The 22,517-nt window shown below is 35.5% G+C and overlaps 1 protein-coding gene across 1 annotated transcript in view; it reads left to right on the top strand.

Annotated features, from left to right (window-relative positions):
* esyt2b (extended synaptotagmin-like protein 2b) overlaps nt 1-21,744 on the top strand; it is a 41,086-nt gene extending 19,342 nt beyond the window's left edge. Inside the window, exons 8-23 of the mRNA XM_073836996.1 lie at nt 9,720-9,840; nt 9,932-10,108; nt 10,191-10,273; nt 10,366-10,414; nt 10,951-11,040; nt 12,823-12,903; nt 14,795-14,851; nt 15,228-15,302; nt 15,394-15,480; nt 16,067-16,216; nt 16,301-16,665; nt 17,904-18,002; nt 18,288-18,419; nt 20,799-20,904; nt 20,983-21,032; nt 21,120-21,744. Of these exons, the coding sequence (XP_073693097.1) occupies nt 9,720-9,840; nt 9,932-10,108; nt 10,191-10,273; nt 10,366-10,414; nt 10,951-11,040; nt 12,823-12,903; nt 14,795-14,851; nt 15,228-15,302; nt 15,394-15,480; nt 16,067-16,216; nt 16,301-16,665; nt 17,904-18,002; nt 18,288-18,419; nt 20,799-20,904; nt 20,983-21,032; nt 21,120-21,165 (1,768 nt within the window). The 3' untranslated portion in view covers nt 21,166-21,744. The remainder of the gene's footprint in view (nt 1-9,719; nt 9,841-9,931; nt 10,109-10,190; nt 10,274-10,365; nt 10,415-10,950; nt 11,041-12,822; nt 12,904-14,794; nt 14,852-15,227; nt 15,303-15,393; nt 15,481-16,066; nt 16,217-16,300; nt 16,666-17,903; nt 18,003-18,287; nt 18,420-20,798; nt 20,905-20,982; nt 21,033-21,119) is intronic.
* The last annotated feature ends 773 nt before the right edge of the window (nt 21,745-22,517 follow it).

The following is a 22,517-nucleotide window of genomic DNA, read 5'->3' as shown; positions in this document are numbered from 1 at the left end:
AGCCTGCAGAATTACACTGAATAAACTCACAATTGCGAGATATAAACTCACAATTCTGACTTTTTTTCTCAGAATTGCATGATATAAACATACAATTGTGAGTTATAAAGTCAGAATAGCGGGATATAAACTTGGGGTTGTGAAGAAAAATGTCATAATTGCCCGTTTTTATCTTAGAATTGTAGAGCTGCAAAACGATTAGTTGTGATTAATCGATTCAAAATAAAAGTTTATGTTTGCATACCATATGTGTGTGTACTGTGTATATTTATTATGTATATATAAGTACACACATATACTGCTGTTCAAAAAATTTGGAATCAGTAAGACTTGTGATGTTTTTTTTAATGAAGTCTCTTACACTCATCAAGACTGCATTTATTTGGTCAAAAATACAAACAAAAAAAACAATAATACTGCAAAATGTTATTACAATATAAAATAATCTTAATTTTCATCAGCCATTACTACAATCTTCAATGTCACATGATCCATCAGAAATCATTCTAATATGCTGATTTATTATTAGAATCATACATGTTGGCAACAGTTGTGCTACCAAATATTTTTTGAAACCTGTGATACTTTTTTTCAGGATCCTTTGATGAATAAAAAGTCAAATAGAACAGCATTTATTCAAAATATAAATCTTTTCTGACAATATAATTAATAATAAAAGTCTTTACTATCACTTTTTATAAATTTAACACACTTTTAATTATATAAAAGTAATAATTTCTTTAAAAAAGTGAAAGAATAAAAATGTACTGACCCCAAACTTTTGAACAGTATTGTATATTGTTAGAAAAGATTTATATTTTAAATAAATGATTTAAAAAATATTTTAAATATAAATCGAACATATTTTTCCTTAATATATACATGTTTGCGTGTGTATTCATTTATACATAATAAATATACACAGTACACACATATAGTATGCAAACATACTTATTTTGAGTTTATTAATCACACTAATCATTTTGCAGCTCTACAAAATTGTGAGATATAAACTCGCAATTGCATGTTATAAAGCCGAATTGCAAGATATAAACTTGCAATTCAGAAAGTCACAAATGTGAGATTTTAGTTATCTTGCAATTCTGATTTTTTTTTTTTTTTTTTTAAATGGGGCATCAGATGCCCATTTTCCACAAGTTCATATGATTCTTTAGGGTCTTAATGGAAATCTATAAAATACTTTGGTAAAAAAGTCTCAATAGTAGTGGCAAAGCCGCCTTAACCTAATGGGAGGCCCCGGGGCTGAGAGGTTTTGTAGGCCCCCCAAATCCCGCCGCCATCCACTCAATTTAGTCTCGTTTTAAAATGGTGTAATCTACATCATAAAATGCATTAGTTTCTTTCAAGATCTGGCAACAATGTGAGTTTTCCTTCTTTGAGCCAGAAAACACCATAATATTGTTATTAAAATATCTGCACCTCCGCTCCCTCCGGTGTGTGAAGCGATGTTTCTCCAGTGCTGGATGCATCTTCAGTAGCACTAGAGGCTGGTTTAAAAAATCCGGTGAGCTTTGGGATGCTCTTTAGCAGAGATTTTTCGCGCAACTCCTTCTTAATAAGGTTTTTTCTTTTCTGGGCACCGCTCTCAAACTTCCAACTCATTTTTTATTTTGATCACCGCTCTCAAACTTCCGACTAAATTAATGACACGGTCACACCCAGTAGCGCAGGAAAGGGAGACCACCCCTGGTGGTGGGCTGTCACATGTCACTTCACCTGTAACGGGGGAGCTGTCAGTCTGACTGACTAACATTGTAAGCAACTATATAGACATTCAGATAATAGCTTTAGAGCCTTGAACACGAGAAAAAAAAAAAAAAAAAAAACGACCATCGGAGGCCCCTAAACTTGCGAGGCCCCTGGGCTTCAGCCCAGGTAAGCCCGTGCATTAAGGCGGCCTTGAGTAGTGTAAAAAAACACCCTTTTACATTGTCAAAATCAACTAATATTATTGCATGGTATCCCCTTAAATGCAAATGAGCTCTGCTCGCCCGCCCCTCTCTGCCTGGGATGATGAGACGTGATGTTTACTTTAGCCACATTTAGCAGCGAAACTTGCCAACAAGCACATTATTAAGAAAGGCCATCTGCAAATATTTATAAAAAACCCTTATACTCACTCCTGCTGTGGCTGAAGCTGCATCACGAATGATTCGTACAAACATAGATGGATATGTAGATCAGAATCGGCACTTTCCTTTTAAAAAATGAAAGTAACATTAATCCTCTGCGTCTTCAGCAGCTCAGATGTTGGGAGTAAATGACGACTGCTATGTTAAGTATTACATCCAACAACAGAACACCTCAATCGCTCAATCTGAGACATTCTTGTCTTCCCCTGCACCGACACAATGGCAATCGGAGTCGGACAATTTCAACTCGGTGAGGGCAGGTCTAAGGTAAGACGCTCATGTCAATCTACTATCGTGGGAGCGACCTCTGACTGTGTTTCGTCACACCGACAAGAAGCTGAGAATGACCTGATTTGAAAAAGGGGATATTACTTTTAAAGATTAAAACAATACCACTGGGTGGATTTTTATCATCATCAATTGCGAGTAATAAAGTCAGAACTACAAGATATAAACTTGCAATTCTGACTTTTTTTCTTAGTGTTGCATAATACAAACTCAAGATGTAAACTCGCAATTCTAAGAAAAAAGTCACAAATAAACTTTATAACTCACAATTGCGAGTTTATATAAATCTAAGGACAAAAGATGACATCACTGAATTCAATGATGAACTGCCTTTAACTGAAAATTGATTGTTTACTGTTGTCCTTTTGCATTATTGACACACTATTGTCCTATTTAATACTGTAAAGTTCTTTTGACACATCCTGTATTGTTAAAAACGCTATATAAATAAAGGTGACTTGACTTTACTTGACAAAAAGTGATGCAAGCTTGTATCACGCAATTCTGAGGGGGAAAAAAGTCAGAATTGTGAGATAAAATGTTGCGATTACCTTTTTCTTATTTTTTTTATTCAGTGGTGAAAATGGGCTTCCATACTTTCTTCCCTTGGCTGTGTGATGAAACTTGAATTAGAAATAATGTTACTGGTGATTATTAATAAAAATAAAATTACATCCAATATCAAACTTGCTAGTGGCTATGAGGAACTGTTCGCTTAAAATAAGCTACGTCATAGGCATAGTAATATAATTTTAATCATGTTTCAACCTGCTCCATCTACTTCAAATACAGCAAGCAGAATAACATTTACTGCATTCCCAATTAAGTTAGAATAATTAAATTGATGCATTATGCATGTAGATTCAAGCTACACGTTTTTCCAGTGTGTTCCCTAGGAATCATTTAGACGCATTAACTAAAATAATGTATAGTGTTCCCTGTAATGCAGATTAAAGAGACCCTTAATGTGTTGCTGTAACATACTGTCTGCAGTAAAAAGTTGGAGCAGGTTCATGAGTGTTGCACTTCTGGTTGTGCTGATCACACACACACAGACACACACACACACACACACACACACACACACACACACACACACACACACACACACACACACACACACACACACACACACACACACACACACACACACACACACACACACACACACACACACACACACACACACACACACAGGCGGATGAGTGATTACACCCCTCTAGCTGTTTCTTAACACAGGCTACTGTGGTCCATAGGAATTTATATGTCAGTATTTTGAAGAGCTCCCTTAAAGTTTAAAATATTTTTGTGTATCATGTTTCTGGAAAACTGAATAATTACACTAGTTGTTGCTGTTCGGGAGCTTGATGTCTTGATAATCCTTATTGCAAGCAAACAAAAGAACCAATAGGCTGTGGTCATTAGCACTGCAGCATTGAGAGTGCTTGTCTTAGGTTGTTAAAGTTTATTGGTGCTGCTTTGGATCTTCACTGCACAAGTGCTGCTCCCATCTCAGCCATGCTTCTTGCATCATATAGCTAATGGAAAAATTACTCTGGTTTTAGATCTGTTAGTCCAGGCGGCCATGATAACCTAATGCAGTGTAATTCTGTGCTGTACATCTGTGGTGTCCCACTGTTTAGGACCACTGAGAGATTATTGTAGCCTCAGAGAGCGCTATGATTGCATTATGAAGATGTTTGGGGAACTGCATCTGCTCTGCAAGCAAATCAATAAGAGAGTTATGGTCATCATTCTTGCTTTCATTTTTTTTTTATGGTGTTTGTAATTTCTGTTCAGCGTGTTGTGTTATCTGGTGAATGTTGGTGCTTTTTTATTACTGAGGATGTAATTCAAAATGAAGTTGCCTTTTATCACAGAATTGGGAGATTAAATGTGAAGTGTTGCTGACAAGAGAGATGAGAAAGCAATTTGGAAGAAAATGGAGAAAAACAAACTGGATGCGGGAAGGTAATAGAAGGAACAGGTGTAATGGATAGCACGAATGGGAACAAAATAGATTTTGGTAAATATAAAAAAAAGAATGTGATAAGTGAGATAAGTTGAGGTTTATATAAAAATATATAAATCAGGCTAAAGAGTTTTTAAATCTTGAGTTTATTTAATAAACTTTCCATTGGGGGGTTGGTGAAGACCAAGGTTATAGTTTTGGATTTTTCATTAGTTTTAGTTTTTATTTAGTTTTGACTTTTTGTTTTCAAATTCAGTTAGTTTTAATTAGTTTTAGAGGCAGATTTACTAGTTTTTATTAGTTTTTATACTTTGAAATTGCTTAGTTTTAATTTAGTTTTTATTAGTTACAGTGTTAGTTTTAGTATTTTTTTTTTTTTTTGTAAATTAGGATATTTGTCAGGTGCATGATTCGCAGACAGACTATTGACACGTGACATCACAGACTACGTGGTGCCGTACGGGTAAAACACCTGGCATAAAACAGGCAATGTGAAGTAGCCTAAATAGATTTTTATTTCAACCCAAAAGGCTTATGTTGTAATAGTGGCGGCCCCCAAAGGTAAATTTAATCAACTTGGGGTTGTACTTAATAGTGCTGTTCGGGCACCAGACAAGGCAAAGATTCCAAATTTTGCCAAATAAAAAAATAATACACAACACAAACATCAGAAGGAAAGAATTAAGTGGAAAACAATATATTTACTTTTTTTTTCGTTTTCACAGCATTAATAATAAAAAAAAAAAAAAAAAACATGAATTTATTGAGAAAAAGGATTTTCACTTGCTCAATTCAAAAAGTCCAATAGAAAGTGAAACCATAAAAAAGAACACTTTTTCTTTTTTAACTCAACTGGAAACTGTCTTAAAGTTCACCGTTTTCACACATCACAAGACAAAAATCAAAAATGAGAAAATAAATTTAGGTTCGATCAGTTTGCACTGTGTATTGTGTGAGTGCGGGAGCGTGAGTTTTCGTGCAGTGTGATTGTTTGTGTGCGCATCTGCTGCGTGAAGCAGGCAGCGTCTGGTCGGCCAACCAATTTACTGGCCGGGACACAAATCTTTGGAGCTTCAGCGGAGTTTTATCAGAAGAAGAGAAACTGTAGCACCTGCGGCAGGCGAACCAGGCTGGACTTAAGTTGCAACCGGTATTAATGCACCACCAATTTTCTCCGATGTTTTGGCGTTCACACTCGGTCTGCGCAAGCAAACAATCCAACACCTTTGGTCACAGTTTCTTTCAGGTACCGTTTCCTTCACGTTTTTTTCCTTCCGCGCACTCCCAGACTTCCGTTTTAATTAGTGGGCAAGGTGCAAACGCCGGTATAGATTTGGATCCATATCGCCACAATGTATTTACAAAGACGAAAACGAAGGACGTTTTTGCTATAATATTAGTTAGTTTAAGTTCGTTTTGTATACACACAAAACAGTTTAAGTTAGTTTTCGGTTTTTTTTTAAACTCTCGTTTTTATTTTTATTTCAGTTAACGAAAATGCTTTTTCAATTCTAGTTTTAGTTTTTTCGTTAGTTTTCGTTAACTATAATAACTTTGGTGAAGACTAAGTGTTTTGTCTTCATGAAATCATACATTGGCCTTGCACATCCTCCATTCAAAGCTCTTAAAAAGATAGTTCACCATAAATCCTGCCATTAAATATAAACCCCTATGTCGTTTTAAACCCATATGACCTTTGTTCTGAGAGCTTTCTGTCTGAAGGACATCATTAAAATAGTCCATTTGACATCAGCGGTTCAACTGTAATTTTATGAAGCTATGAGGATATTTTTTGCGTGCAAAGAAATAAAAAATAACTACTTTATTCAACAATTTCTTCACATACGTGTCCGTCTTTAACATTTAGTCTTTGATGTCACGTCATGGTACTCTTGTGAATGGCGTAGGAGACTGACCCAGAAGAGAAGAAATCGTAGAAGTTATTTTTGTTTTCTTTGTGCACAAAAAATATTTTCAAAGCTGCATAAAATTAAGATTGAACCACTGACGTCACATGGACTATTTTAACCATGTTCTTACTACCTTTTTGGGCCTTGAATTTGTCAGTTGCATCACTGTCTTTGCAGGGTCAGAAAGCTCTCAGATTTCATCAAAAATATCTTAATTGTTTTCTGAAGATGAACAAACGTCTTACGAGTTTGGAACAACATGAAGGTGAGTAATTAGTGACAGAATGTTAATTTTTGGTGAACTAGCCCTTTAATGGTTATTGAGATTATCTGATGGCCATAGCTGTTTAGGGACACCTTTAGAAAGGTTTTTATTTACTTGGATGTAATTGAAAGTAGTTACTTGAGCTTAACTTTATGTTTGATGTTGATTAGGTGTTGAACAAGCTTTGAACTTTCTGTCATTGATTGCAACTCATATCGGCGTTTCAAATGAAGTTCAACATTCTTTGTTCTGTTGTTGAGTGTCATGTTTCATTATCTTGTACATGAGCTGGGTTCCAGGGAACAGATCAAATGGATTTGCCTTGAAGCTTTGCTTGTTGTATTAGAAGTATGCTGAAGATTATGTGTCCTTGGTTGGTTGTTTAGAAGTTTAAATGTTCAGCTGTTGAAACTTTCCTGCTGCAGTATAAAATCATTTGAAATGCAAATAAAACAAATGTTGTAGAAAGGAAAGTGCAGTAAAAAAAAACCATTGTCCAAAAACAATTGTCTTGTTTTTCATTGCATAAAAGATAATGATTAAGTGTGTCACCACTTTTGGCAGCCATGATTATTTTATTAATGATGAAATAATAAATAAATTAATGAACACTTGCTGTTGTACATGTTGTTGTACATGTCTTTGTTCAGTTGTTTTCTGATTTATTTGTGTTTTTGATAGAAGGCCTGTGTTAGTTGGCGTTGACAACAGCCATGCTCAAAATGAGTAATTGCTCTTTTGATTAACTTAAATTTTAATAGAACAAAGCACAATGCTTTAAAATGTACTGTAATCTATAATAATATAAAGCAGAATATTTATGTAGTACAAAGTAATTATTTGTGTTCCACAAAACCAGTCATAAGATTTTTACATTATCTTAAAGCCGAATAAATAAGCTTTCCATATTTGGCCGAGATACAACTATTTGAAAATCTGCAATCTGAGGGTGCAAAAAAATCAAAACATTGAGAAAAGTTTTGATATTTATAGTATGAAATTTACAAAATATCTTCATGGAACATGATCTTTACTTGATAATATCCTAATGATTTTGGGCATAAAAGATAAATTGATCATTTTGACCCATACAATGTATTGTTGGCTGTTGCTACAAATATATCCATGCTGTTTAAGACTGGTTTTGTGATCCGGGGTCACATTTATCTATGTATTTACTTATTAATAAATGCGACTGAATGTGGTGTGTTTTTATTGTATGCAGTGAGAGATTAGCATGCATAAGACTTAAATTATACTTATATAAGTAAAGCAGTAAAGGTCTCTAAAAGGTCTACAAAAATGCATTTGTGCACCTTTTGGCTCTCTGACTACTATGGCAAATGTAATTTATCTTTCTGTACAGTATGTCCAGGCCAGAGTTAAGATGGCTTGAGGAAACCCAGGTGGCAGTGACAAATCTACAGCCTTTTCAACAAAGACAGTTAGCTGCCTAGAGACAGGAGTATGGTTAAAATGAGAGAGGGGGGAGCTTAGAAATGCCAGCACAAACCACAAAATGGCATTATTGGTCCTGTTTGTTTCCTCTCCATTGCCTCTTCCCCTGCTTGTGCTTGTATTTTAACAAGGTCGTGGTGCTTTCGTGCTGAGACAGACAGGCTGCAGGCCAATTAGATGCATATACTGTCACAACAAATGGTGCTGTAGGAGTCTGCTGAAATGTTGAATATGTATTCATGCTAATGTTAAAAAAACATACTTAAACTGTGTCAGATGATATTTGAGACTTTTGTTATATTGCTGGTTTAGCGAGCAAGTCAGCGTTTGAATGTGGTTGTTGTGGTTGGCAATACATCCGGCAGGTACAGAATTGGTTTTGTCTTTTTGTTTAAATCATCTACAGAGAAAACACTCTCATTTAGACACTAATAAATAGGTTTAGCTGCTTGCCACGTAAATGTTCTCTGAAACATTTTAAGTAGGTTTAAATATTTTCTTTTTAAAGGAGAAGTTCACTTCCAGAACAAAAATTTGCAGATAATTTACTCATCCCCCTGTCATCCTAAAATGTTCACGTTTTTCTTTCTTCAGTTATAAAGAAATTGTTTTTTAAAGAGTTTGAAACTTCCAAAATGCAGTTTAAATGCAGCTTCATAGGGCTCTAAAGCAAGCAGGAAGAAGGGTCTTGTCTAGCGAAACGATTGGTTAATGTCTAAAGAAAATGTACAATTTATATACTTTTTAACCCCAAATGCTCGTCTTGTCTAGCTCTGCGTGAACTGTGTATTCTGGTTCATGACAGTCAAGGTATGTCGAAAAACTTTGTAAACACTGGGTCGGTTCTTCTGCAGCAATGTAGGGTTATTTTGAAGTTAGAGGAGAAAATGAGATGGAAGTTTTTTAACATACCCTAACTGTATTGACCCGTAGTACACACAGAGCTAGACAAGATGAGCATTTAAGGTTAAAAAGTATATAAAAATCATCCTCGCTGTATGTGGATACTCGGAGCTGTATGATACATCTTATTACTTTTTATAGAAACGGGAATAAAAAGGATCTTGCTTGGAAGAAAGTGAGTGAAGAGGTCGGACAATCTGGTAAGTTGTAAAAAACGCGCAAATGAAGCGAGTAAACTCAAAATGTTCAAGCGTCCAACTATGCGCGAATGTGAACGCACCATTAGAGCCCTTTGAAGCTGCATTTAAACAGCAGTTTGGAAGTTCAAACTTGCAGACACCATAGAAGTTCACTATATGGAGAGAAATCCTGAAATGTTTGCCTCAAAAAACAATTTCTTTACGACTGAAGAAAGAAAGACATTAACATCTTGGATAACAAGGGGGTGAGAGAGTCATCTGTAAATTTTTGTTCTGGAAGTGAACAACTTCTTCTATTTGAGTCATTTGTTTTAATTCCAATCAGTCATAACACTGCCTCTGCTTTCAGCTCTCTGATGCATGAATATTAAACCACAAAGGAAAAATATCATAGTGTTGTTTTTAACATCAACACAAGATTTGATCTTCTTTTTCCCACAAAATTATGTATTGTGAGAGAGCTACACATTTGTCCATTGCATAGAAGATGATTGATTCCCAGAAGTACATCACCACTTTTGCACTTTCAGGAAAATTTCATGTAACTCATTATTTGTTTTTTCTTGGCAGTGGTTTTTCAGACCACATGATTCAGGATATTATCAGCACTTACATGGTGTTGCCTAACAGGATCACTGTACCACTGATAGGTGAGGTTGAACTGGCACAGCTCCGTTTCCCCATGCCGAAGGTGAATACACTTACACTCAAATTCAATAAACCTTACAAATGCTTGTCCATATCTCATTGTCTTTTGCTATATTTTTTCTCACACTCATTAGGGAGTTCTACGGATTCATTTTCTTGAAGCTCAGAATCTGGAAATTAAGGACACATATTTGGGTGGGCTGATCAAAGGCAAGTCTGACCCCTATGGCATGCTGCTGGTCAGCAATCAGCTTTTTCGAAGCAAGACCATCAAAGAATGCCTGCACCCCAAATGGAATGAGGTGTATGAGGTGAATACATACATACACACACGCTCACTAACTGCACTTACGCACATACACTAAAATGTGAATGCTTGTGTTTGATCTTCAGGCACTAGTATATGAACATTCAGGGCAACATCTGGAAATTGAGCTCTTCGATGAAGACCCAGATAAAGATGACTTCTTGGGCAGGTGCCACATTCATTTGTATAGCTTAAATATACAGTGTTATATATTATAGTCCTTTTTAGAGACAAATAATGTTTCTTTTATTTTTGTTCCAGTCTAATGATTGACTTGAGTGAGCTTCATAAAGAACAGAAGGTTGATGAGGTAATGCTTTCACACTCTTGTTCTTGTTGAGATTCATTTACAGCTCGCAAACAAATGTCACCACCAGTTCTATTTCAGCACCCTCTCATTAATAAACTGAATTATTTTTATGAACTGACAGAATTTCTAAATTTGTTGGCTGTATTGTAAGTAGGTTTAGGTTTTTTTTTTTCATTTCAGTCATTCATAGTACTGCCTCCACTTTAAGTCTCTGATGCAAGAATTATTAAACCACAAAGAAAAAAACCCTAATGTTGTCTTTTTTTACTTCAAAACAAGAATATGATCATTTTCTTTTCCACTATTAATATCCAGAAGTACTTAATTTCATCTCATTAATGAACTGACCTTGAGCTTCCATAGATGTAGACGTTTCCGTATATTGATAGTGACTTTTATTTTCCAAAGAAAAGATTATCACCAGTTGTGTCATTTCTTTTGAAGAAATGTGTTTCATCATTGTTTTGGAATGAAAGGAATGTTCTACATGACCATAGCTACCATTCCAGTATGCTAATCACACTTTTTTTCTGCAGTGGTTTGACTTGGAAGAAGTTACTACAGGCAAACTTCATCTGAGATTAGAGTGGCTGTCATTGTACCCAAGTGCTGAGAAACTAGATCAAGTATGCACACACACACACACACACACACACACACACACACCCACCCACCACCCTGTACATCTTTGTGAGGACTTTCATTTACATTATGCAATCTCTAGCTCCTTACCTCAACCCTACTTATCAGAACTAAGTGCCTCACTTAGATCCTTACCCTAAACCTAACCTTTACCCGATTATAACCTGATCTTGACCCTCAAACAGGCTTTTAAAGGGGCCTCAGAAAGTGAGGACTGGCCAAAATGTCCTCACTTTATTGTTTGTTCTTACTCCAATGATCTAAAACTCAAACCGGCCCTCACAAAGATAGCTGTACAAGAGCACACACACACACATACACTGCCGCTTAAAAGTTTGGAATCAGGTCTCAAGAGGTCTCTTATGCTCAAGGCTGCATTTATTTGATCAAAAATACAGAAAAAACAGTAATATTGCATAATGCTATTACAATATAAAATCAGTGTTGTTTTCGTCGACGATGACGAAATCATTTCGTTGACGCCACTTTTTTTCATGACGATAACGAGACGATGACAAGATAAAAATGGCTCGTTGATGACTAAAACATGACGAGACGTGTGTGAGTTTTCGTTGACGAGACGAGAATAGACGAAAATGTTAGTGGGTGGTCCGTCAGACATTTAAAATGCATGACATTTCCGCTTATTGTGCATGCCAATTAAAACTTAAAAAGTATCTGACGCTATGGCAAGCCGTTTTAGCATTAAATACTCTTTGTTATACTAGTATGGCAAGCCATTTTAGCATTCCATCCTTGTTTGTCTTTTATGTTCTAAAACATTCCTTCATTATTGTAATTATTGGTGAAAATAGTCGATCCGGAAGCTCACATTGTGTTGAACTATAGATCTGCTATTTTCAGAAATTATAAGTGACACTACCCAACAGCAAAATACTTACTGACCTACATTAATTTGTTAAAAGACTACTTTTTTCCCTTTTTTTTTGACTAAAACTAGACTAAAACCTTTTTGACTTTTCGTCGACTAAAATTGGACTAAAACTATCACTTTTTTATTAATTTAACAAATTCTTGGTGAATAAAAGTACTGATTTCTTTCAAAAAAAAGAATGAATACAAATTTACTGACCCCACAATTTTTGAACAGTAGTGTATATTGTTAGAAAACCTTTCTATTGTAAATAAATACTTTTCTTTTTAATCGTTTATTGATCAAAGAATCCTGAAAAAAAGTATCACAGGCAGGTTCCAAAAAAAATTAGCAGCACTGTTTTCAACTTTGATAATAAATCAGCATAATAAAATGATTTCTCAAGGATCATGTGACACTGAAGACTGGAGTAATGACTGCTGAAAATTAAGCTTTGTATCACAGGAATAAATTACGTTTTAAAATATATTCACATAGAAAACAGTTACTTTAAATTGAAATAATATTTCAACATATTTAATTATTTTCTGTATTTTTAATCAAATAAATGCAGCATTTATGAGCATAAGAAAGTCTTTAAAAACCATTAAAAATCTTACTGATGCCATAACCATACCTCTAAACCTACCCTTCACACAAAATTTTCTACATTTTTAGATTTTCAAACTAAAAAAATATTATATATGATTTATAAGCTTTTTCCTCATGGGGACCAAAAAATGTCCCCACAAGGTCAAAATTTCCTGGTATTATTATCCTTGTGGGGACATTTGGTGTAACATATCCCCACATACTGAATAATACTGACAGAAGTGATTAAACACTACCTAAACCATTTTAAACAATAATTTCCTCTCTTCTCTCTTATTAGGTATTATGGAGCATAAGGACTAATGAAAATCTTTCCTCAGCTCTGCTAGTTGTTTACCTGGACTCTGCCAGCAATCTGCCGGTAAGAACAATAGTGATAAGTATACATAGATTCTGTCTGAGGACCTGCCGTAGGGCAATATTTCCTGAAGTCTTCCGGCAGATACTTGTTTTACATTCTTGTTTACTTTCAGTTTTATTGTTTTTATGTTTTACTTTTATGAAATACTTGAAAGTGTTTGAATTTATGTTCTATAATAGTCTAGTTTGATATGAATACAAATATGAGCAAGCTGCGATTTTTCACACCCTAGTGATTTACATGCACTGATATTGTTCCCCAGGCTGTATCTTGCAAGGTTCAATTACATTCTTGTTTCTCCCTAAAGATATTATTCACCCAAATAAGAAACATCTGTCTTCATTTACTTGCTCTCATGTCGTTCCAAAACTTGCTTTCGTCTGCAGAACACAATATAAGACATTTTATAGCCCAACTATTTTTGTGCATACAATGAAAGTCAGTGATGTCCAATATTTCACAAAATTGAAATTTTCTTTGTGGGCTGTGCTGTCATTTTAAGGAGTGTTTGGTATTTACGTGACACCTTTTTTGAATTATGCAGCCATAGAATTACGTATTTATGAAATTTGTCAGTACAGTGGTGACTTTATTAATGCTTTGCATTGTGCCTTCCTCCTCTACTGTAAGAGTGTCTTTGAGGGCAGCTTTGGCTGTGGAAACCTAAAGGAGAGGAGGGCCTCTGGTCTAGTCTTTTGTGAGAACCCCGACTCTCTCTATAGAACGTTATTTGTGAGTTTGACAGTAATCTGCATCCTGGTTCTCTAGATCTAGCTGTAGCTGTTTACCTAACATTGTGACTAGACATTATTTCCATTCAAGATGTTCTTCAGTAACAAACAAACAACACCGGTTACGTTGATCGTTGATCTGATGCACGTGAACTGCTACTTTTGCCTGTTGGGCATGTGTAACTTGTAACTGTCATCCAATAAACTATGAACATCACATTTCTTAGATCTTTGTCCCATTTAATACTAACATAATCACACAGCAACTGAGTATGTATGGGTAGTTTAATTATATGTGCACTACCTGTCAAAAGTTTTTGAACAGTAAGATTTTTAATGTTTTTTAAAGAAGTCTCTTCTGCTTACCAACCCTGCATTTATTTGATCAAAGTACAGCAATAACAGTCAAATTTGGAAATATTTTAACTATAACTGTTTCCTTCCATTATCAGTGAAATCAGACAATTCTACTCAGCTGTTTTCAACATAATAATAATAATAATGATAATAATAATAACAATAATAAATGTTTTTTTAACAGCAAGTCAGAATGTTAGAATGATTTCTGAAGGACCATGTGACTGGAGTAATGATGCTAAAAAAATCAGCTTTGAAATCACAGGAACAAAGTACATTTTAAAATATTCAAATAGAAAACAGTTCTTTTAAATAGTAAATATATTTCAAAATTGTAATGTTTTTGCTGCACTTTGGATCAAATAAATGCAGGCTTGGTGAGCAGAAGAGACTTCTTTAAAAAATATAAAAAATCTTTCTGTTTAAAAACTTTGGGCTGGTTGTACATTTTGTGTTTAATCAGACTGTCAGAAGCCAAGGTTTAAATATATAGCTTTTGTTCACCCATTTATTTTTACAGTCACATTAAGTCACATGATTGATCTAAACACAGCTTGTTTGTTCTTAGACATGATGACATTTCCTGATCTAGACTTAGTAAGCAGTCTGATGGGAAAGCCAAAACTTTTTTTTGGAGCTCTTTTGTCCCTGCCAATATTGTTACATTGATCCCATATGAATTTGATTTGTAATTGTTTTAGAAATCTGTAAAGCTGGACCAATCGAACTATCATTCTTGCATGTCCTCTTCCTGTATATTAACTGTCCTATTCTCAATTTCTCTCAATCCTTCCTGTGGAAAGACCAATCCTCTTGAATTTAACCCTGATGGCCCCAAACCCCCTTATAAAGGCCTGAAGGTACATTGAGAATGCATGTCGTTTATACCGTGGCATGCATAATGAACATTGCACTCACATCTGGACACTAAGCATGATTTCACGTCTTCTATGGTTTGTTTAATTCTTTTGTGATTTAGTTTATTTCCTAATTGCTTCTCTAATGTATTCTTTCCTCATGCACCACTGCATGTGTTTCATTCATCCATATCTTTATTGAACTAAGAAAATAAAATGAGTGTTTTTGTATTTAATGATGCATTATAATGTAATTTTGATTAACTAAGTATTAACCATGTATAAGGTTACCAGAGAGCTGAAGCAGATTTGTTCACTATTAAAGGAGAACATATTGTACTGTACAGTTTAATGTTTTCTTTCTATTTTGGTTCAACAGACTGGGAAGAAAGTAAGCATAGATCCAAATCCTTTTGTCAAACTGGCTGTAGGACAAAAGGTGTACACAAGCAAGGTAACATTCATTAACCCTAAATTAAAGCTTTATCCTGTTTGAGACTAGCAGTACACATATATCCAGTCCTCTTTTGCTCCTAAATTTTCAGGTGAGGTATAAAACAAGTGAGCCACTGTGGGAGGAGGCTTTTCACTTCCTCATCAACGACCCCCGCTCTCAGGAACTGGAAATTGAGGTAAATAAAGTTTAAATAAATAATAACCCGAACCCCAAACCTAAAGGTATAGCTCACCCAAAAATGAAAATTCTGTCAATAATTGTTCCAAACCCATAAGACCTTCGTTCATCTTCGGGACACAAATTAAGATATTTTTGATGAAATCCGAAAGCATTCTGACCCTGCATAGACAGCAACACAACTAACATGTTCAAGGCACAAAAAGGTAGTAAGGACATCGTTAAAATAGTCCATGTGACTTGTGACTGGTTCATCCGTAATTTTATGAATCTATCTATTATAAATCTTTTTGCACGCAAAGAAAAAGAAACTTTATTTACCAAGTTTTTTCTTCCATTTCCGTCTTCAATGTGCCTTTACAAGAGAACCACAACACATTTTTTTCCCCCTTTGCACACAAAAAGTATTCTCATAGCTTCATAAAATTATGGTTGAACCACTGATGTCACATGGACTTTACGACCATGATGTCCTTACTACCTTTCCTTAACTCCTCAAAAGATTGTAGACAGTGTGTTTCTGTTTTGGTTTTGTATTTGTAAAAAGTCATCTGAAATGTACAGATGTTGTTTGTGTGTCTCAGGTGAGGGATAGTAAACACAAATGCCCTCTGGGTAGTGTGCGGGTGGCACTTGGTTCTCTCCTGAAGGAGGCAGATATGACGCTGAATCAGCAGTTCCCCCTTCAGAACTCTGGCCCCAACAGCACCCTCAAACTCAAAATGGCTCTCAGGGTTGGTGTCTGTATGCTATGAAAAGATATTGTCACATTTTTGTGTGTATGTTTTGCCCATATAAATATGTTTTTGTCTGAACAGGTCCTCTGTTTAGAGAAGGAGGTCACATCCAGCCAGCCATCTTCTGTCCGAGTCAGACACACAAGTCAGAATAACGCTGGCGTGTCCCCACAACCTCAAACGGCCACTAGTACCAGCAACTCCACAATCACCCAGGCATCACACAACCCATCTTATACCCTTGCACCGGACACCCCTCAAGGAAAAAGAGGATCGGATGGCTCCCCGGTGCGGTTAGCAGAGACAGGCCGCAGCGTCTCCAGTCTAGAGATAAGCAGCTCACAGAAGCACCAGTCTCACAGAGACTCTACTCCTAGTCTGGCCTCTGACATTTCACTGCCTTCTGCCACACTGGAACTGCAGCAGAGGTTACAGCAGCTGCAGAAGTAAGTCTGTACTGTATCTGTGACATGCTGCTTCACTTTATGCAGAAGTCATTTGTGTTTTGCTTTTTGAAATGTTTATTTTGTTAGAAGCCAAATTGGTGACTTTCTGCTGTGTGTGAGAAACTCTAAAAGCCAAAAGTAAGAATCAAGCAGTACCCAGTGCTGTGTGAACCATTTATCCGCACGCACCAATGAACAACACGGCATGACTGACTGGATAGCACTGAGCAGATTGGTCTCTACTGAGCCACCCAGACCAATTTGTACAGTGAAGCAGTGGGGAAGCGTGACACGACCCATTTGTATTTGTCACTGATTTCTTGTTACAAACCATCATGACATCCAAGTTGCTCACATAGTTGAAACCATATTAAACGGCAACAACAATATAAACCACACTGAGGAAAACTGGAGAAAACACAGATGTGACGTAGAAGGATTTTCAATCCAAACATCACCAACTGGAGTATTTTGGCAGTAATATTGCATATTCATGCTAAATATCGTAGACTACCATTTGAAAATTTAGGGTCAGTGAGTTTTTTTTTTTTTTAATAAATTAATACTTTTATTCAGCAAGTTATTGATCAAAAGTAACAGTAAAGACATCTGTAATGTTACCAAGCAATTTTAACTCAAATAAGTACTGTTCCTTAAACTTTCTATTTATCAAAGAATCCTGATTCTGAAGGATCATGTGACACTGAAGACTAGAGTAATGGCTGCTGAAAATTCAGCTTTGCCATCACAGGAATAAATGACGTTTTAAAATATATTAAAATAGAAAACAATTATTTTAAATAGTAATCATATTTCACAATATTATTATTTTTATTAGTGTATTTTTTGATTAAATAAATGCAGCCTTAATGAGCAGAAGAGAGTTCTGGAATGATTGGATTGTAAAAAGATAAGTGTTAAATATCAGAAAATTTTCAGGTGGTTGGAAAAGAGAGGTTGAAAAACTCAAAAGTATTTTATGTTAAGTCAATTTGGTAAATTAGAAGTTTATTGAGGCAAAAGTCATAGTTAATGGTTTGTTAATAGCTAGAATTGGAACTTGAAAATAAAATGTGTGACCATCAGTTTCATTTGAAGTGATGTGGATCAAGGAAATCATGCACAATACAATCAGGAGCATGCATTAAGAAAGTAAATATTTTGAATTCATATTGACTTGTTGAAAGAAACAAAATATCCAAGCTAAGTCTCACACACTTGCTGTTTTTCTGTTCCAGCGGCTCTGGGCTGAGCCAGTATCCACTTGGTGAAGTCCAGCTCACTATCCGACACAGCTCACAAAGGAATAAACTTATTGTAGTGGCTCATGCCTGCAGGTGAGAATGCCACATACACATTAACTTTAATCTTTCTGTTTTATAGTATCACTTCCAGTCATTTTGTTTGCTCATTTTCACTTTACACTGAACACATCCAGTATACTAGTGGGTTTAGTGAGTTGTGTTGGTAAATGATCAGTGGTTAACAGTGTGTGCAAATAATAGGGAACATGTGTTTGCATTTGTATGTTTGAATTTGTATAAATGTGACAAAACAGGTTCTTGTGAAAATACTTCTCTTGCTTTTGTGTGAATATGTGTTTTCATGTGTCTTATTCGCAGAAACCTCATAGCACTGTCTAAAGATGGCTCAGACCCATATGTCCGCCTGTACCTGTTACCGGACAAGAGCCGGAGTGGCCGCAGAAAAACCAGCACACTCAAGAAGACGCTCAATCCTATCTACGACCAGTCGTAAGAAACACACAGACTGTTTTTTAATCCGCGTTGAATTATGTTAGCTATAATAACTGGTACAAAAGACCTTGTAAAAAACAATGTACTCGGGTGCAAATGGAATGTTATGTTTTCTGACACTCAACTGACCCTTCGCTTGGAGATTGATTTACACACGATCTGACCAATATTACCACCCAAATCTGCCATTGTTGTCCGACAAACAAACCAGCTCTGTCTTGTCTGTTGACTTGTCAGTTTCCTCTTTGCTCTGCAATGTATTTTTAACTGTGTAAGAACATGATGTGTGGTGTGAGAGCAGCATGGCTTGTCGAACATAGCAACAGAACAAAGGGTGGAGGGTCTTTGCGAAGGGTCAATTGCAAACAAATCAAAAGCAGTATACTTAAATTTATATTAAATCAAGGCTTGCCCCAATCGGCCTAACGGGGGCGCCACAGCGATCAAAAGTAGGAAATTGCTCACAACCCCTAAACCGCCAGATCGTGAGACTTGCAACATTTTGGGGTATTTTTTTAATTTTTGAAAATTGTAGGTTTTTTGACCGATTGGAACCAAAAGTGCAGAAAGATTCTCTGGGGAGTGTATATCAATAAATAACTTTCGACTCACCATCGCAAAGGGATGCCAAAAAGTTAAAAATGGACAGGGCCACTTTTAGAAAAATGCCTATAACTCCTGAATGGAATGAGATTTCTTTGCCAAACTCAGAACACTTGTATAAGAGCTCAATTTGAGGTCACAGGACAAAAATGAGCTTGTCTACTTGGTGGCACTACAAGAGGGGAAAAAACATACAAATGGCTATAGCTACGCAATGATTTGTCCTATCAGCATGAAAATCTCTGAGCACAGTGTTGGTCCAAAGTGCCACAAGCGTCTATAAGAATATTTGTGTATCTTGAAAAACATGGCCACCATTTGCTGATGAATTTTGAGCAATTATTAGACAAGGTTGACAAAGGCTGATCCAAACTAAACTCAGTGGGCCTGTTTGACTCTCAGCCCCAAAGGTCTGTGAGAAATTTAGAAAAAATCAGCCACTGGGGACGATATCACATTTTCAAGGGTGTATACGATTGTGCATTGTGCAGTGAAGCCATAACAGGGTTGTTTAGGAAAGGGGCCTGTCCAAATTTAGCCCAAATCCTATAGAGCCTAAAGGAAAACTCAAAACTTCACGAAACCTGCTGAGCAAATGCAACAGGTGATTCTAAACAAGCATGCAAAGTTCTAAGGAGATCAGACCACAGCCGGTGCTATAAGAGTCATAAATGTAAAAAAAAACAAACAAACATAATATTTATATGGTAAATTACCTGGATTTCCTAAAAAAAAATTCAATTTTTTTAAATAATTGATTTAGGTGGTTAGAGGCTTGCTACATAATGTCTGTTTTCATATGTGCCCAAATGCCTTAAAGTTCTTGAACCCTGGTAATCGCTGCTTGCAGCTGTATTTTTTTAATTACTTCTATTGTCTTTGAAATATGGTTGATAAATACTGACAAGCATTTATAGTAAACTACTGTACTACTAATGTAATTACTATTGAAACTTGTAATAATGAAGTTGCAATTTAGTGCTATATTTACTTGATATATTGAATGACGCAATACAGTTAAAGTAAAAAATCAAGTACTTTACATGTGCTTTGGTATGTTAGTCAAAATAATACACACATGAAGTGTATTTTTTTAAAACATGACAATAGATTATTAAAACATTTGGCGTTTAATATTTGAAGTGCACTACAAATCCATTGCACATTAAGTACAATTAAGCACACAATCCATATGTCACATACATCTATCTGCATTATTGTTTCAGCAGAAGAGTGCCAGTTTTGATGAATCAAATAAACTGACTTGGATAACCTTGACAATAAATTGTTTCTTTAGCTTGACATGATAGCTTACTATGCCTATTCATTTTCAATTTCCAGGTTTTGCTGTCTTAGTATACTAATCCTAATTTCTTTTCCTTTCAATACAGATTTTACAAATAGTAGTCATGTCAAACCTAATGTGGTTCCGGACATAGTGACATCTTTAACTCATTTAAATTGCATTCAAATGAGAAGAGGGTCCACCAGATTCAAAGTGGTGTCTGCTGTTTTTCTTGCTGTATGCATTTGCATGACATTCCCTTTATATTAAATCCACAGCGGAGCTTCTTACTGAACAGAGCTAGATAACTGTTTTGCCCTCCAAACCAAGTCAACCTAGACTTTATAATGCACTGTATGATGCAACGGCAGATATTTCTGCGAAATGTTCTTTTTGTGTAATATCATTACTGAAGTGCAGATGCATGTAGCATAGTAAACCAGTAACAGTAATAACAATATCTTGTCGTGTTGTTTTGTTTTTGTCAGCTTTGAGTTCAGCGTGTCTATAGTGGAACTGCACAGGAGAACTTTGGATGTGGCTGTCAAGAATGGAGGAGGACTGTTGTCTAAACACAAAGTACTACTGGGCAAGGTAAAAAAAATTTATACATTTACTATTCCTTCTTATTCTGTTGATTTATATGGAGGCTCACAGATGTCTTTGTCACAGGCACTTGTGGACTTGGCAAGTGAAGACATTTCTAAAGGATGGACTCAATGGTGTGTTATTTTCATTCATTCATACAGTCACTCTTGTAAATGTACATTTACTTTTTCTGGATTTCATAAGCTTCCGTTATCTCTCAGGTATCATCTGACTGAGGATGGATCGAAGAAGATAAGGCAGACGTAGTGGTCCATGCTAGAAAGCAGAAGCGAATGGAACAGCAGATAACTGGGACATGTCAAGGCACGCACAGGATAAGGCAGAAGCTTCAGTAGCAGAAGAGCAGCGCTGGACTAACTAAACCAGGCTACTTCTACTGGGATTTACACTGGCCTACAAAGTGTCTCTCTTATTCTCACCAAAGCTAAAATTGCCATCTTAAGCATCAATGTCCTGCTTACGCTCACTTTCTCTAGGGATTATTGTGATTGTCATTTTGTTTTGTCTGCTTATTTTTGTTCTATCCTTTTATTCATCTTATTTGTATTTGGACATAGAATTTCACTTTTTTTACCAGTTAAGAAACAACAGTATCAAAAAGATCATTTCGATCATTAGATTTATCAATAAATGTGCCTTTATTTATTGTTTTTAAGTTATTTTGATAATAATTTGAAACGTTTTGATTTCTGGGTTTTGTAAGCAATCAAAATCACATCAGAAAAAAAGTCAGACATGTTACATTGTAGCATTATTGTTTGTTTGAGGCCGTATGTTAGACACAAAAAAGGGTACATGTGTACTTATGTTTGTATGTATGTATGTATGTATACATTTATGTATGAGCATTTCTGTTTTCTTAGATTTTATGCTGCTTTTTTCTATTACATACAGTTATGTCCAGCTCTTCATAAATAATCCATTGATAATTTGTTTTAAAGTATTTTACTGTATCCTGTTGCACAACACAAAATGAAAAGCCTGTACAGAAATATTTGATATCCATTTTGTTTGCTAGTTTTATGAGGAAAAGCAAAATGTGTGTTTAGTAAGTGATGTTTGTAAGATAATACTAGCTTGGTTACAAAGTGTTTTGCTAATGGATTGTTTAAAGACTGTGAAATGGCTGTTGATATGATTCCCAGCCTTATTCTTCTCTATGCATTATGCATGATACCATTAAAATATGAAATTCAACTTGAATCACACTGAACTTGTAACTTAAAGGGCCTGAATGCATTTTATTATCTGAATTGTTTTAAGTTATTTTAATATTGCGTCTATTCATACTTTTGTTTTTGATTATGTATTTTAACAAGGTTGTATGGAAAGTGTTGAAACAAACTAATAAAATATAATGCTAAATATTTAGGCGTTTTTAGTTCCAGCAGTTGTTGAACATGATACTGATAAAAAGCAATATGTGACCCTGAACCACAAACATTTATAAATTGAGATTTCTATCATCTGAACGCCGGATAAATAAGCTTTCCACTGATGTATGGTTTGTTGGGATAAGACAAAATGTGGAATCTGAGGGTGCAAAATAATCTAAAAAAATATTGGGAAAATCCCCTTTAAAGTTGTCCAAATTAAGT

The sequence above is a fragment of the Garra rufa genome, chromosome 3, assembly GCF_049309525.1.
Source record: "Garra rufa chromosome 3, GarRuf1.0, whole genome shotgun sequence".
Taxonomy (NCBI): Eukaryota; Metazoa; Chordata; class Actinopteri; order Cypriniformes; family Cyprinidae; genus Garra; species Garra rufa.
Note: the sequence above shows the minus strand (reverse complement) of the source record. Positions and strands in the feature narration are given on the sequence as shown.